We start from the raw sequence: 17,613 nt of genomic DNA, 5'->3' as shown, positions 1-17,613 counted from the left end.
CTTGCAATTAACCCTGATAATTCAGCTTCTCTTAACTGTAAAGAGAGAGTTGTCATTTGTGTTTTCCACTGAAGAGATATACATTGATATTACAAATTAGTTTCACACAGAGTCTTAGTCAAAATGCAATGGACTAGTGTTTATTAAAATAAAGCTCCGTTTCCCAGATTCTTTAAGTATTTGTTCTTATTAATTTTTTTCTTGTGGGTAGATATAAAGGGATTATGTATAGTGTTCCCGAAAGGTCTTTGCCCAGGGGAAGCACTCAGTGTGTCCACTTTTTGTGTGTCTAGGGAGAATGATAGAGGTAGAATGTATGGAAGATGAGGTTGATTCTCTATCTCTGCTCTTTTTCACTTCACATTCTCCCTCCCCTCACTGTGTTTCTCTTTCACAGCCAACTTCTGTTTCTATTGTGTGCGCTCACCTGCTGAGTTCCTTGCTTAATACTCTGACCAAAATCACAGAACTTCTTAAAATCTGGGGAAACAACTTTTAAAACTCTGAATCCCCTAATTTCAAAATTTTGTTGTACACTTAAAACTAATACATTGTTGTATGTCAATTATATCTCAGTTGAAAAAAGACACCAAAATTCTATTTAGCAGCCTAAGCCTTAATAGGCAGCCCAAACTCTCTTCTTGAGGGTCTATCACGTTTGGCTTTGGCGTACTCTGCACCGCGTGCACACATTTACAACAGGAGTCACCCAAAGAGTCTTGCCAGGTTATCAACAAAAACATCATCTCACAGTGCTGGAAGTGTCTGAGATGTGAGAAATCAGCTCAAAGCTCCAGAAGAAAACAGTCATGATTATCTTTCAACACACCCAGTTAAGAAGCCCTGTTGTTGAGCCCGCTCTGTACCTTAGTGAACATGGGCTTCCCGTGTTGGGTGACCATGGCGCACTGGTCGCAGTCCACCGTGATGGATGAGTTGTGGTAGGACTCTTTCGAGTGTTTGAGAATGTAATACAGGTCAGTCACCCCTCCTTCAAACACAGTGCTAAAGTAACGGGGGATGAGGGTCCTGCCGATGGCTGGAGGAGAAACACAGAGAAACAAACTGTTAGCAGAAATATCCAAACAATCCCATACACCCCACACCACTGCCAGATCTCCGACTGGATACGAATAGGACCAGAAGGCAAATTTCTCTTTCTCAACCACCACGTCCCTTCTAGGTTACATTTAATACAATAAAATCCCTAAGTATTCAGGAGAAAGTCATCTTTCCAGACCTTGTGTCCACTGAAAGTCAATAGTGTGAGAGTTAGTATTTTAAACATAAGGGGGACAAATGTACTGACTACTTTGGACCTCTAAATGAACATATTTTCAAAAAATAAAGCATCCAATTGACCTGGATTTTTCAATGGATCGTTTACAGACCAGTTACTGAATCATGTTTTATTAGTAGTAGAAGCAGTAGTCATAATAATATAAATTTTGATAATGTAATGCTTTGTGGAGTGTGAAGTATTTTGGAATTCACTCATTGGATTTTCAGAACAACCCCAAGAGAGCAGGGAACTGAGATCCCAGAAGGTTATTATGAAAGAAAAAAGTTATTAGGAATGGTTTCAAAGTCACATGACTCATTAGTAAGATAATTGGGGTCTCTAACTTCAAATCTGCAAACAACCAAGACAAAAACATTTTCCAACACTGTCTCCAATTGCTTTAATGAAGGGAAGTCTTTAAAACTTGATGCGTATCTGCATATACAAAGAAACCCATGCCTACGTAAATGCTGATTATTCTATCTGCTTCTGGAGTTGAATAAAATATCTTTGTAGAATAAAAGGCCCATTTTAAGAGAACTTGATACCTTCCACTTGGTCTAAATCGGTCTCTTTCATTCCGTGTGTCCTGTCCTGCCCCATTTTAGTTTGAGATTGGTAAGTAGCTGGGTCTCTCTGATATATGACGCTTAGAAACAGCTAACAAGCCCTGGCTTTAGCAGAGACTTTAAATCCTCTTACACCGAAAATCCCAACTCATAATATCAGGAATTTTGCCTATGTGCAGATTTTGAGGCAAAGTACTAAAGCCCTCTCAAGTGATCCAAGGTTTTTAATAAATCTCTTAACCTTCGCTATATACAGCTTCCTCAAAGACAAAAATAGTATTTAAGATAAATAAATTACCAAAGAGAGTTTTAGTAGGAAAGATCATGCAATCTTCACTTGAATGTTTTAAAATGTTTAATTTCATTTTAAAAGAATCAGTATTAATCCATTTCATATGGATCTTTATCTCTTTTGTACATGGATTTGGAAAAAATAATAACTATAAAAAGACCCTGCCAAACTTCTTTCTGAAGTGATCTCTAAAGAAGCCCGATGTGGATGACTGGTCTCTGAATAATTTATACAGTTGTTATTGCTTCATATTTACTGCAATGAAACCAATCAACAAGTGTGCGCTAAATATTCCAGGATCTTTGGCAATTTCATCCTAAACAATCCTTACACATACATTTCCTAAATACTGCCTAATCCCCAATAGTGCAGATTTATTTGCTAAATATAAAATTCAAATAAGAGTAATTTGAGCTCACCAGATCCTAAAACATATGAATAGCTGATCTATTATAATGAAAACTTTGTTAATGCGAAAAACCTTATTGTACTTTGCTAAACAGCGAAAACTAATCAAATGCATTTCAAATCTTCTAACCTAAAACTAATTACCATATATCAACTCTAGTAATTTGACATTTTGGGATCTGTACTGTGGCAAATAAACACTAACTATAAAAAAAAATAGATGTAGGGTGAAAATATTTCACTATAATATCCAAGGAATTGTCACATTAAAAAGGTTACTGCAAATAAACATCACTGGATTAGGCACATCATCGTGTATTCATGAATCCTGCACAATTTAATTTCTTCATTGTAGGGTTTGCTATCTATTATCATTATTTTCACTCATAGTTTAAGGAAAGTCAAATGGGAAAAATATTTGAAATTTCTTAACTTTAAAATATCAATTGGAAACTCCAGATAATGTACAGACTACATAAAAAATAGATTTAGAGGGAAATTCGGGTTTGCTTCCTTAAATACTTTCTAGCCCTGAAGGAAATGATTGGTGTGGATACCTGAGCTTTGTTTTCAGCCCTGTTTCCTTTGTGGGATGACTCCACCATTTTTTCCGCGGTCTTGCACGGACCGTAACTCACAAAGCTCCGTTATCCACGGTGGTAGGCTGTTAGCCTGACTGCCCCAATGAACCACAACAATGGAATTCCTGCCCGTGCCTTCTTTCAGATCTAGGCTGGGCCCTGTCATCTGTTTTACTTACTAGAATGTGGCACAGGTAACCTGTGTCCCTTGGGGCCAAACCTAAAAAGGCCTAGAAGTTTCTACTTTGTTCTTGCAGGAAAATCAGTTGCTGTGTAAAAAGTCCAGCTACCCTAAGGCTGCTGTCCCATGGGAAGCCCAACCCAGACATGGGGAACAGTCCCATGAAGGGGAACCATGTCTTCCAGACAAGAGCCAGCACCAGCTTGTGTGGGTGAGGCCATTTTGGAAGTGGATTCCCTGAGCCCTGGATGAGCTGCCTCAAGCTGGTTGCACAAGGACCAGAGATGAACTGCCTCTCATAGATTTTGTGCCCCAAATTGCAGAATCATGAGTAAATAAAAGACATGTTTGTATTTTAAGCCCGTAAGTCTTGGGGCATTTTTAAGTGTAGCAATGGATAATCATAGCACTCTTTCAACCTCTTAGGTTACAAATACGGGCAGATGAGATTAGAATCCTCCCCTGAAAGAAAGAGGTCAGTGTTGCCACTAAAAGCCTGTGAATCATAGAAATCCTGAAGCTTGCATACAAGGAAAAACAGACTAGAGAGACAGGGTCTTTGTGGACTGACGTGGGCCCTCATCTTAGCTAGGAATGAACCAGCTCCATCCCTTGGACGTCCCACTTACGTGAGATGTACCCCCTCTTCTTCTGGCTTAAGTGAGTGTATGTTAGCTTTCTGTGATTTTACAAACAGGGGAATCCTGATTAATGCTATCCTGTTCCAGCGTGGAATGGGGGCGTGAACATGTGTAAAACAAAAAAGAAGTGACGAAAAAAAGATGTTGTCAGAGACTGTATCAGTTTTTTATTGTTGCTGTAACAAATTACTACAAACTTAGTTGCTTAAAATCTATCTATCTATCTATCTATCTATCTATCTATCTATCTATCTATCTATCTATCTATCTACCTATCTATCTATCTACCTATCTGTTTATTTATCTTATAGTTCTAACAATCTGTCATGGATCTTGCTGGGCCAAATGCAAGGTGTTAGCAGAGATGCATACCTGTCTAGAGGCTCTAGGGGAGGATTTGTTTTCTTGTTTTTTCCAGCATGTAGAGGCTGCTCCTTAGCTGTGGCCTCTTTTTCCACCTTCAAGCAGCAATAGTGGATGGATTCCTCACGATCTCACTCTCACTTCCTCTTCTGCCTCCCTCTTCCACTTTTAAGGACCCTTGTGATTGCACCGGGCCCATCCAAATAATCCAAGATCACCTCTCATCTCAAGGTCCTTAATTTAATCAGCTCTACAATGTTCCTTTTGCCAGGTAAGGTAACATATTTGTAAGTACCAGGGATTGGGACTGGACATCTCTGGGGAGTCATTATCCTATCCATCCCAAAGATTATCTTTATCAAAGAGCTTCTGTTCTGCAAGGGAGTATAGTCAAAAATAACACACACACACACACACACACACACACACACACACACACACACATGGTGCAACATATAGGTAATGTGCAGCAAATGGGACAAATAACCAGAAAAAATAACTGCATGTGCTTGAGGAAATCTCCCTATAACTCATTCACTGGTTTCTTCTGTAAACATTCACTGAACCCAGAGTAGGTGTAAAGCTCCTTGGCAGGTGCTAGAAGCACAAAGATTGATTTTTGTCCCTGTCTTTCCACCTCATTTCTAATAACAAATATCTAAGTACAACACAATGTGAAAATGGTTAAAGTTAAAAAAAAAAACAGATTTGTGATTTTGAACTCTGCCATTTTCTTCTGAATGCTGGATTCAGTGTACCATTATATTATTTTTGAAGCACTGAGAAGATTAAAATGTCCTTTTAATTTAATAAATTGTGCAACCACACTGCACAGCCTAACATAAATGACTTTAAATCAGTAGACATTTCAGATTTAGATTCAGTGGTTCCCTAACTTACCAGCCACATCAGTTCTAAATCTACTTAAGTTTTACACTGTCACACTGATAAGCTACACTTATGTTTTACATTTGTGCTTTAATCCTTGGAATTAAAACCAATTTAAATATTGATATGCATAAACTTACATTGTGCTTCCATGAAGAGGATTGTATCTTTCACATAGACTTGAAGAGAGATTAAGATTCTAGTAGATTACAAAAGAGATTCCAGTTTTCTAGTACATTTAGGTCAAAGCTCCAAAAATTGAAAAGAGGAAGTATAGTAAGCAAGGGGCAGATTTTCTGTGATGTTAGCAGAGTGGAATACAGTATATATTATTTATCCATGTATTCATGAAACAGAAAGGAAAATCACAGATTAAATTATTCAGGAGCCTGAAATATGTATAAAGAACCTTTAAATAATGTTCTACCTTGTAGGTAAACATGATTAGTCTGGAAATAGCTAACAGTTTATCCATAGCTAATTTGGATGTTGAGCTCTGAACTCCAGTTCCTTGGAAAGTTTTCCATTGTTGTTCTGTTTTGTTCCCAAGCATTGGCCCTCACTCCACAGAAGTTCTTCCTATGGGCATTGGTAGGCTGATGGGGGTGTAGAGGTAGGGTCTAGCTTCTGTCTCTTCTTGAGGCATTATTCAGAGATGTTAGGACATCTACAGGATACTTGTAGATATTAGCTGATTTTTCCCCCATTGAGAAACCAGATGGTACAAGCTGGAAACTCTTAATCACTGAGAAGATACAAACTAACATGCATCTGGCCTTTTGGAGCATTTCGTCTCTATTAATAATTCTCAAATGCTTTTCTTAAACTCTCAAGGATGTTTACAAGGCATTCACATGAAAGAAATTGCAAGAAGTAAATAATCATATGGGAAAATGTTGAAACTAGTAATCAAAATAATAATAAAAAGATTAAAACACAAACCTGATGAGGTTGTGTTGAAACAAGCATCCTCAAATACTTCAAGTGAAATCAGTGCAACAACTGTTCCTTATCTTAAGAATCTCTAATTCTCTGATAGTTTGTTACGTGGGACTCTAAGTGCTTCATAAATAAAAACACTTGCCAAACTGCAGTTCTATTGTTCAGATCTTGAATGTGCTGAAGTTCTCCAAGTCTTTTGAGAAGCCATTGTCCAATGTTAAGACCTTTTGATCTGGGGCCATTACTTATATTCTAAGTGCCCGTAATTTCATTTTTCAAAGAAAATCCACTTCAAAAACAAGGAAAGAGGTTGAGGACCCCAATTAAAACACAGAACAAGAGGAATGTTTGTAACTAACAATATATTAATACCACTTAACTCTTCACAATTATTTAGCTAATGGTTTTCTACTTCATTGGAAAAAGAAAACCATATAACCACACCACACATTTGTGTTTTTAATTAGGCGAAGTTAATTACAATAAAACAATAGATAATTATGATTTTTAAACATTTTTTGTAAACATAATAATGGCTAAACTGTTGTCTAAATCTGAGTAGTTTGATACAGTTGTTTTAAATCAGTAATACCTCGGAAATCCAAATAAAAATCCTACCACAAAATTCGACTACATCGTAAACACAAAGATTCATTAAACTCTAAACTTACCTAGATTCAGAAATAAGTAAATGCATTATGCTAGCATGTAAATGGAGATACTCTTAGCAGGGAAATAAACAACATGGATGTTTTTATTTGTGGTAAATAACAATTATAAATAGCCAAAACAATGGGAATAAAACACACTCAAACTTTGATGGGGTGATATGGATTCAAGGCAGATTCCTTTGTCCTGATGAAGGGAAAGCAAGCCAGACTCACTCTACTTTCACAAACTGACATCATTTTCACTCTAACGTATCTTCTACTTCTTCTCTCAAACAAAGCTATCTGACTTACACATCTTCTTTCTTGCGATGTCAAAGACTTTGATTTAATCTGTTTATTAAATACCTGCTCTGGGCCTGACGTTGTTCTAGGTCCTGCGGATAAATAGCAGACACGTGGGAAGACAGAGAATACAGCTGGTGGTGGAGGAAGGCAGCTAGTCTAGACGGGTGGGTCTGGAAGGCTGTGGTACAGAGGTGCTGATGGAGCTGAGTCCCGACTGAACAGGAGGAACTGGAAGTGGTCCAAGCCCAGGGACCAACGAGCTCAAAGGCCCTAAGACAGGAATGAGTTGGAATTGAATGAGCTTCGTGTGTCCCAGTATCAGAAAGAAGGCAGGAGCCCCAGAGAGGGGAGTGAGATGAGCTCAGAGAAGGAGTCAGGGCCAGATTATGTGAACCTTCTAGGCCATGGCCAAGGGCTAGCACTTCATCCTTAGGGCAATGAAATAGCACTGGAAGGCGTTAGCCAATGATGTGATCAGATGGATTTACTCTGTTTTTAAATGTATTATGATCTGATGAAAAGTCCTGTTTTTAAATGTATCATCCATCTGTCAACATGGTCCCCAAATTTTGGATCCTCCCAGAAACCTAATAGGCATTTTTCTTCCATTAAAAAAGAAAATGTCTTAACTAAGACTTCAGCCACACCATCTTGCATAGGTGCTGGAGAAACAATGGTGAATATGATTATCCCTTCCTGCTCTTAGGGAGCTTCCAATCAAGCAATTCTTAGAGCTATTAATTATTTAATTAAGGACAAACAGGGTGCTTGTCATGGGTCTCTCTTGTTCTCCACTGTTTATCCATGGCCTGGCACACAATTGGGTCCCAATATGTACTTGCTGAATGAGTCGTTGTAGTCTGTGAATGGCTTTACAGGTTCCAAGCTGCAAGAACTTACATGGAAGCCTTGCCTCATTTCTCATTTAAGTCAACCAGTGCTTTGGTGTAATCAGATACTTTTGGATCCTGAATTTTCCAGTTATACCACAGGGTGTTTCTCTCACTTGTGTGCCTTTCATGATGGGTGAAATTTCTTTATCCCTTTGTCCAAAGTATTGATAATATGGTACGGGTGAGGTCCACAGCCATGGCTGGACCTCTTACCGTAACTGAATGCCCTTTGAGTGTGAAATTGAAATCCTTGAATCCTTGACTCCAGAATAAGTCCATGCTCTAGTTACTGATATCTTGTGGCCACAATGCAGGGTCAGTGGGGAAAGAGTGAGATGTAGGGAAGACCTAAGCTGAAGGATGAATAGACATGAGTCAGGCACAGGGGACCGGGGGGAGTAGTCCTGGCTAAGGAAACCGCATGTGTTGAGGAGCAAGTGCACTTCCCATGATTTGTGCTGCTGCCATCACCAGATCTTAGCTATTTGTACCTTGCCTGGATGAACTAACTACTCTGTTATATAATGTTCCCTCACTCTTTCCTTGTGGCAGTACAATGATCTTTTAGTTATCCAGACTTTATAAAGTTTACTTTATAATGTAAGGTAGACTTACTTCTGCCCTTTGTATTATTTTTTATTTCAACATATTCATAATTACTCTGTTTATTCCTCAAGATGAACCTTAAGATAATTCTGTCAAGTCCCATCCCACCCAAAGAAAAATTGGAAAGAGTTTGATTTAAATTAAATTAAATTTGCTAAGAAAGAGTCAACATATTTGAAATACTCAATCTTCCTGTACAAGCACCAGTAAAATCTTTGTCCATTTGTTTAAATCTTTATTTCTACCTCAAAATAATTCTGTAGTTTTCTAACTGTAAATAACTAACAGTTCTTGTTAATATAATTCTTGAATATTTCAGTTATGCTGAATAGTTAGTTAATGTAATTTTTTCATGACAGTTCTATTTGGAACATGGACACTTACTTGAATGCTCTCACTATTTTAATAGTTTTTTGAAAGGTTGTTTTGAGTTCTCTAGGTGAAGTCCCTTCCTTCTTTCCAATATGTTTATATCTATTTTATTACAATAGTTAGAATGGCCTTTCTAGAAAACGAAGTGTTAAATCATGAGGGAAATAGTAGGCTTTCTTCCTCCTCCCTAATTTTTTGGGGGAATTGCCTCAAGGATTAAGAGAAGTACTATATGCTGGTTTGAGATCAGATCATGTTACCTATTATGGGAAGAAAAAAACATTCTTCTAATTCTTGGTTTTATGATTTTTTTTCCTTTTTAATCATTATGGATGTTTAATTTGATCATGTCTTCTCATTTACTATTGAACTGATTGTCTAATTTCTTTTAGAAAGCTATCTATTAATGAATTTTCAATTATTGAATAATTTTTGTACTCAGAATAAATCTTACTCTATCATGCACATATATTTTTAATAAATTTTATTTATTAAAGAGGCAGAGAAGACCTCAGGTTTAGTCTGGTGATTCCCAGTGGCATTTTCTATTCCCAATGGAGTTCTGAAAATCTTAAAATATATCCCTGGCTAGTTCCATATTTCAAAATGCCATTAAAAAAAGAATATGTTTGGCATGTTTCTCTGATTCAAGTAGGAATAAACTCAACTCATGGTGAAACTGATTAGCTCTTGATTAGTGATTATGAATAACACTTAACATATGTGAGAAACATATAATACAAAATACTAACAATTATTTAATAAATGTAATGAGGTTATCCATGATTATATTCCACGCCCTAATTCTACAACAGAAGAATCCGATGACCAAGAGAAGAAAACTACATTGCTACTTTGAGCCAGGCTGAGACAGAGTAGAATGAATAATAAATAAAATTTTTCTTATAAATTCTTTCATAAATAAAATTTATTAAAAATATATGTGTTTTAATCAATCAACCTTAATTTATTCCTATGCCTGAATTTAATTGTTATTAATTTTTTAACTGCATAAGACATACACATGTGAAAAATTAATACAGTATGTTGCAGAGACTCACTAACTGTTCACCAGATCTGATTTCTTTTTCTAGGCACAGAGTAGTCCTCACTTCCTACACTACCTTTCGGTTGGGTGCCACATTGTGATCCAGTTGTAACCAACATCCAAGGGATGCTTCCATTGTTCTCATGTTTTCAACCAAGTAGACATCAAGAAGGAACATTCAGCTTTCAGACATGATGAGTAAAATCGTTCAATGTGTAACTGGCAAGCTCTTCCCCACCTTGGTGAGCCAGATGTTGAAGACTTGAGACGGGATTCCATGGTCCCCCACCCGCCGTGGATGGAGTAGCCAGGACATGGGAGGAGCCTGGATACCACAAGGAGATCTGTCACATATCCGGAAAACCTACTTGGACCTTGGAACAAAAAATATCTTTCTATTGTATTCAAGTCACTGAAATATCATGGTTTATTTGTTTAAGTAGCTAGGGTTAAATAATGCAATACCTAAGAAGTCTAAATTTCCTTGACCATCCTGTACCCACCAATGTCAGTGCCTTCACCTCTCCTTAAGTAACCTTTGTTATCAGTATGCTATCTGGCCTTCTAATTTTTTTAATTATACATTTATCTTCATGTATATGTCCCCAGAGAAAACACACATCATTTTGTGTGAGTGCTTTTTGTTTTGTTCTGTTTGTTTTACATAAAATTTACTACAATAAATGTATCTATAGGGAACTCTTTTTTTCACTCGTAGTACATTTTTGAGTTCTAAGGCTAATTCATTGATTTTAATCATTGTACTGTATTCCAGAGTCCAGCTGTTTCACACATTACTTAGACATTCCCTTGTTGAGGGACATAGACATTGTTTTTCAACTTTTTCCAAAAGGATTATCACTGAAAAGGGAAAAAAAATATTTTGTTTAACTAAGTACCAGTAATCATTCTAATTGTTGTGACCAATTTACTCCCCCACCAGCCCTGATAGTACATGTTTTACCCACAACATCACCAGCACTGAATATTGTTAATTTTTACTTTTTTTTTTTTTTGCCATTTAGCTCACAAATGTCCCTTACAAAGTGGCAGCCCTGGAGTACTCAAAGTTTTACCTACACATAGATGATGAAATTAAGTGATTTATTCCAGACTTCCAGCTCATGGGGTTATTGCTCTATAATGAATCACCCACATCTGACATTTTCAGATGGTTTGCCATTTTTTGGAATTTTATTTTACCCCAAACCCCTTCACTTGACTAAAGAGAGGGAGTTGGGGGAAAACCAAAACTACTCCAGACTAGAGAAATGAAAAATTGATTGATTTTTGAAAGGTACCAAACACTAAGAATTCTTATGAAATTATTTTAATATGACTTATCGGGTCTTCTCAAACTCAAACCCATGGGGACACTACAAGTCATTCAACTTTGTGTTTTAATATCAGCACAATTCAGCTGGGTTAGAGAAACGTTGCCAAAGTAACAGACATATGTGGGTGATTTCAAACTTAATCGAAACCAGAACTCAGCAAACTTCAGTAATGCCAAGAGTGGCGAAAGAGATGATTTCTTCTCTCTGTTGAGAGAGGCAGACATGGGTAAAACTGGGTTCCCGCCAGGCTGGATATTATACAAGACGAACCCTCTGAGGTGTTAAGTGGTCACTGAAATAGAAGCTAATAAAACATGACCCTTTAAAGTGGGTTTTGAAGTCACAGGAAAGGTTTGTAGAATTAAAATAATAAACTGGCTGCCCACTCCCCATCCTTCTCCCAACTCCATTTTGACCTCACCCTCTCTCTTAGTGCTTCCATGCATGGCACACCTCAAAACTCTTGCTAATGCAGCATCCTCTGCCTGGGGTGTCCCAGTTACCCCTCTTCTGTTCCATCCCAAGTCTTAGGCAGCCTCAAATCTCAGCACCGTGTCCAAACTACAGCACCATGTCCTCTGTAGAAGCGTCCCTCCTTTCCTTCGAGTTTTCCACTTTGCTCCTCTGTACCCTGAAAGTAATTTTAAACTTGGCTGCTGCAGTGAAAGTTCTGGATTCACTAACTCACTTTGTGCCTTTGAACAAATGTTTTTGCTCTTTACACCCTAGTTTCTTCATCTGTCAAATGGGAATAGAATAGTCATTAATTCAGGGAGCAGTTACAAATATCACTGAGATCTTGCATGGAAAGAGCTTAGCACAGAGCCTGACTCTGATAAGCATTTAATGCATGTCATTACTCCCATAACACTCTGTATGCACAGACTATGTGCCTGACCCTGCAGGACTGGAATTGTCCATTTTATTGTCTTTCCTTCAGTGATTGTGGATCCCTGAAGGCAGGAAATGTTTCTCCATCATCTCAGTATCATAGTACATTCATGATGTAAATGACTACTTAAGAGACGTTTGGCAAGTGGATGAGGGTGGACTTGGCACATCTGTTTAGACAGGCTGCCAAACCCAGACTGGTTATGCATACATGCAGGTTTCTAATGCAGAGGTAAAGCCACTTTCAGAGCTGAGGGCTGGAAAACCAAAACCATAAGAAGAAGAAGAAGAAAATAAGGATTTAGGGTCCCATATCTGGAATTTTCATATCTGAATAGTCTAGTCCAGATAATTAAGGATTGGAGACAAATCATTTTGAAAGATTCATCTCGGGATGAAAGTTAATTTTGAGTTTTACAAGTGAAAAAGCATCCCACGTGAGACTACTTAGTCTGAGGGGCTTGTCCCTTACTGTATCTGTGTGCCTGGTTCTTAAATGTCCAAACTCCACAAACAAAAGCAAACTCCTCTGAAAAAAAGAAAAAGGAAAGGAAGGAAGGAAGAAAGAGAAAGAGAGAAAGAAAGAAACTGAGAAGGAAAGAAAGACGCCATTTGCAAGCCAAGTCAGCATTCCAGGGCATTTTACAGGGAAGTAAAAATGCTGGGAAATGAGAAGCAATAAACGAGGGTCAGCCTCACATTCCACAGAAGCCCACGGGGGGCTATGCTTCTGACCCTTAGATTGCGTCTACCAGGAAAGGAGCAGCAGTTCTGACAGTGAATTAAATGTTGCATAGGCTTTCTGGAAGCAGGGCTTAACAGCCAGCTGCACCCACCCAAGTCTGGTAAAACCACGTGGGCACCAGCTGTTGGAGTCTGACATGCTGTGTGAGGATTTTCAGGAAAACTTGAGGACTTTGGCAAAAGAAGGCGGCTTCTGGGCATTCTGTGGGTTCTGGAAGGGGTCTGGTTGCCTGAGCCTTGGTACCTGGTTCCCAGAATTTGCTAGGACCCCAGCTAACATCCCTCAACAGTTAAAGAATCCCTGTCACTCTCCACCAGTATCCAACAGCCTCTTCCTTGAAGCCGCCTGTCTCCTTTCAGTGAGGGGACTGTGGCTCCATCCCTCACAATGAAATTACACTTCTGGCCTCTGTCTGCTGCTCTCCACTGCCTCCAGGGAGAGAGGGGCCACCTTGTTGGGAGATGAGGTGCCAGACGACTCCTGGACCCCAGGAACTGGAGCAGGGCCACTGCATCCTGACCGGCACGGCTCTGGCCTCTCTCCGACTGCCCTCCTTCTCCTCTGCCCCTATTAAAAATTGACAAAAAGGCCCAAGGACCCTCCCAGGCCTCAAGAGCCCTGACTTCTTCCCAGGAGTGGACCTGGGGCCACCCGGCCTGGACTTGAATCCCAGCTCTGCCACTGTGTGACTCTGGGCAAGTTACTTAATCACTCTGACTTCAGGTGTCTCATCTGTCAAATGAGGGTGAGAACAAGGCCGGTCTCATGGGGGTGTTGTCCTGAGCACATAAAATCAACCACGGAATGCTCTCCCCTCTGGCTAGTAATTAGGCTATTAATTATTAATCAGACCCTAATTAATTTTTCTTCATAACATCGATCACTACTTATATTTGTATATTAGCGGCTTCTTCACTAGAATACAAGCTCTAAGAAGGGAGGGTCTGTGTCTGTTTGCTCCTGGCTGTACTGTCAGCACTGAGAGCAACGTGGAACGCAGGGTAGGCACTTAATGAATATGTATTGAATGGCTGCACTTTGTGCACATTCAGACCTCAGTAGTAGTTGTTTTATTAATCATTATTATCAGTGGTAACTTGCCACATGGATCAAATTACGTGGAACATACTTGAGTTTTGGCCATGTGCTCAACAGAGTGAATAAAAGCTAGAAAGGGAGAAAAAAAAGGAAGGAGGATGGAAGACGAACGGAAAGAAGGAGAGAACAGACATGCTCCCAGACAGAGGCACGGGAGGAGAACTAGCTTGTGTGTGGGAGGCAGCGAAGGGGAAGCGTCGTCACTGTGAGGAGTGTGGCGAGAAGGGACGGCGCCACCCAAACCCTTGGCCAAGCACCCCTGTGAGTGCAGCTTGTGGGTCAGGGAGACAAGACGTCGGGAGAGCTCGCGTTTGGTGGGAGTTACTCAGGGCTGCACTGGGGCTGCGTGACGGCTGCGTCTGGGATCTGGAAGCATCTCCTGAGCCAGAGGTGGTTGGTATCTTTTGCTATTTCCCAGGTTGGGAATCAGGGATGCAGCAAAAAGTTCCCGGCCCTTCCTGTAAAGTGAGCTGGTGCTGCTCTTGGTCCCCTCTCTCACTCACTAGGTGCTTAGAGGAGAATCAGCCTGGGAATACCCGAGAGACAGGGGCTGTGAATTCAGACAGCACAGGGCCAAACCCACACCTGCCCCTACAAGGAGCCGTGGTTTAGGACAGTTAACGGGTATGAATCTACTTGTGCTTTTTCTCTGTAGATGTCCCCCGTCCTCCCCATGTCAATGCACAGTTGTCATGTACCTAGGTGGCTGGTCATAAGCCAGTTACACGGGGAAAAATGCTACTTTCTTCCCAGATGACCTTGACGATGAACTGAAATAGAACAAGGACACTGTGTCTAGCCAAGCTCCCAGGATGCAACAGGGCTCAAGAGACCCCACCAGCTACAGCAAGTCCTCAATACCTGCTTCCCAAAGGTGAGAACAAAGGCTGAATTACAGACATCACATCAAGGATCATACAGATCTTCCACCATTTACATGAAAAACAAAATGATTCTAAGAGTTTTCCCAAAGGAACTTGCAAGATGACAGCTTTCGAGGAGGAGAGGGCTCAGTGGCTCTCCCCATGCCCTGCTTTCTCTCTTTCCAGCAAAAGTGGGGCTAATTTCCTCCACTAGTCTGCTTCCCAAGTTGTCCAAGATTCCAGATTAAAAAGAGCAGGGCATGGTAATCTGGGTACATTTCTCTTGCCTGTCTGTCATTATTTTCTTAAATCTTTGGAAACTCTGTGTATTCTTTTTTTTTTTTTAATTCTTTTTGTAGTTTACATTTGAATGATGGCTAATATGTAAATGGCTACTTTAATAACATCTCTACAAAATTGATCCTCCCTCCATCTCTCTTTCCCTCCCTCCCTTCCTCCCTCTCTGTTTTTCCTTTCCTCCCAAAGCTTTTATTATCAGAATTCCCCACCCCCATAGAGGGAGCATTTTAGCAGCATGGGTTTATGGCTACCGTAAAGCAGGAAGTTTGAAAGGCAAAGCCAGAGACGTGATCCCCAGTTTAATAACAAACTCCTGTCAAAACAACAAACCACAGCCAGACATGAGCCACAGTGACAGAATGCAAGACCATAAAGATGATGGAGATCAGACAGGACAGGCACTTTATAGAAACAAACACCTTCCTTGCAAACAGATAGAGTGAGCCCAACACTGAAAAATCCTTCTTGGGGAAGGAAAATGGTCTGAAGAAATAAGGACAAAAACATAAAATTCAAATGACAGCCCAGCCCAAGGAGATAAACCCAGGGCAGTCAAAGAATCCAATTTTACTAAATCAAACTGACATCTCTTCCTGACTTTAATTGACCTCAGTAAGCTAGATCCTGAACAAACATAAAATTAAGAAGTGGGTAGAAATGGACCATCCGTAAGTGTAGGTGTTTGAAGTTTCACTTTCACAGGACTTTCTTGATTCTGTGTAGGAAGCGTGAAATCATTCAGTCCACTGGTGGTGGCCACAGCACCCAGCAGGGGTCAGGGATTCAGTATTTCTGAGAGTACCACATGGAAAGTTCTAGATCTCAGGTCTGGCTCCTGCAATATGTCCAAACCCCAAGTCAGACTTCTTTCTCTCTTTCTTTTTCTTTCTTTTTTTTTTTTTTGCATTTAATATATTTTATTTAATTTTTTTTATTGAAGTATAGTCAATTTATAATGTTGTATTAATTTCTGGTGTAACCAAGTCAGGTTTCTATGGTGCTGTCACTGTTGGAAAGAAGAAATCACAGGAAGAGAATATGAAGCTAACGAATGCAGCTTATCAGGATGCCAAGCAAAGCCTCTGTTCCATCACACTGGAACCATTACAAATGGAGAAAGCACCACACTGATCTCTACTCACGGGAGTCCCTCAGACACTAAGGGTGCTATGTTTCAGAACATCTCTTCATAGTCTCTGGCTTTCCTCTTGCTGACCCTTCCTCTTTCCTTCATTTTTTTTTTCTGGGTAACTCTTTTTCTTTAGCTCCCAACATGGGAACCACTTCCTCTGGGGTGTCTTCTCTGATTTCCACAGGCAGGCTGGTTAGGTATATCTCCTGCAGATTCCTTTGACAACCAACACTTCTCTGTCATAGGGCTGATCACATCACAGTGGTTCTCAAACAGAACTGCAGTTTGGGAAGCATGTTGAGATAACGAGTTTCAACCTCACCCCCAAAAGCATCTGTTTCTGTGGGACAGAGATAAAATCAGGGTCTGGCATTTTTAATAAGTCTCCCAGGTGCTTTGGGTGCAGATAATCCCTAGATCATATTCAGAGACTCTTTGCTTTATTTGGATTGTCTCTGTTTTCTTAGTATGTAGGTGTCATGAGCACAGAAACCATATCTGCCTACTTTCACAGTTGTTTTCATAGGACTGAGCCAAGCACTCAACACCCAGTAACAGCCACTGCCTATATATATGTATGTATGTAGGCATGTGGATGGCTGTGAATGTATGTGTGTGTATACTATACATGTATATGTGCACATGTACACACACATGTAGTCATTGAGTGGAAGTGGCATGGAGGTGTGTTTGGCAGGTTAGAGTCTGCCCTGCTCAACAGAAATGAGAACAACGATGGCATGGAATACTGGGGTGCCGTATCTCATCACCCCTGGTTCTCATCACTGATTTCTTCCGTGATGGGTTGCCCAGAGAATAGACGGGGTTCCCAGAAAACAAAACAAAAAGCAAAAACTTCCACTTACTGACACCTAGGTAACATGCCTGCCACCTCTATCCTGCCAGAATCTCCGCTGGGCTTTCCCCGCTGATGACTCCAGGGTGCAGACCCTGATCAAGGGAACTCGGGACCACCAAGCAGAAGCCCACTTGTGACACTTCTGCTGAGAGGATAAATACTTCAGTGTCAAACAACCGAGACTGTGGTGGGGCCAAGTGTCGAGATAATTCTGGGAAACAGGTTTGAAAGGTGAACTCTCTTTTTGAACATTCCCACATTGTTATATTTCTGAGATTACCCACATTCCACTTAACATGTTAAAATACAATTCAGTGCTGAGCTCTGCCCAAGGTTCATTATAGTGGGGACTTTGCATGATGAATT

The 17,613-nt window shown here is 40.0% G+C and overlaps 1 protein-coding gene across 17 annotated transcripts in view; it reads right to left on the bottom strand.

The window, feature by feature from the left end:
• Positions 1-17,613, bottom strand: part of LDB2 (LIM domain binding 2) — a 377,068-nt gene that overhangs the window by 72,904 nt on the left and 286,551 nt on the right. For all 17 annotated transcript variants that reach the window (XM_072945901.1, XM_072945921.1, XM_072945916.1 and 14 more), the window contains one exon: positions 867-1,039. In XM_072945901.1, coding sequence (XP_072802002.1) covers positions 867-1,039 — 173 coding nt within the window. The remainder of the gene's footprint in view (positions 1-866; positions 1,040-17,613) is intronic.

The sequence above is a fragment of the Vicugna pacos genome, chromosome 2 (genome assembly GCF_048564905.1).
Source record: "Vicugna pacos chromosome 2, VicPac4, whole genome shotgun sequence".
Lineage (NCBI taxonomy): Eukaryota > Metazoa > Chordata > Mammalia > Artiodactyla > Camelidae > Vicugna > Vicugna pacos.
The sequence above is the reverse complement of the archived record's forward strand: the minus strand, read 5'-3'. Positions and strand labels throughout refer to the sequence as shown.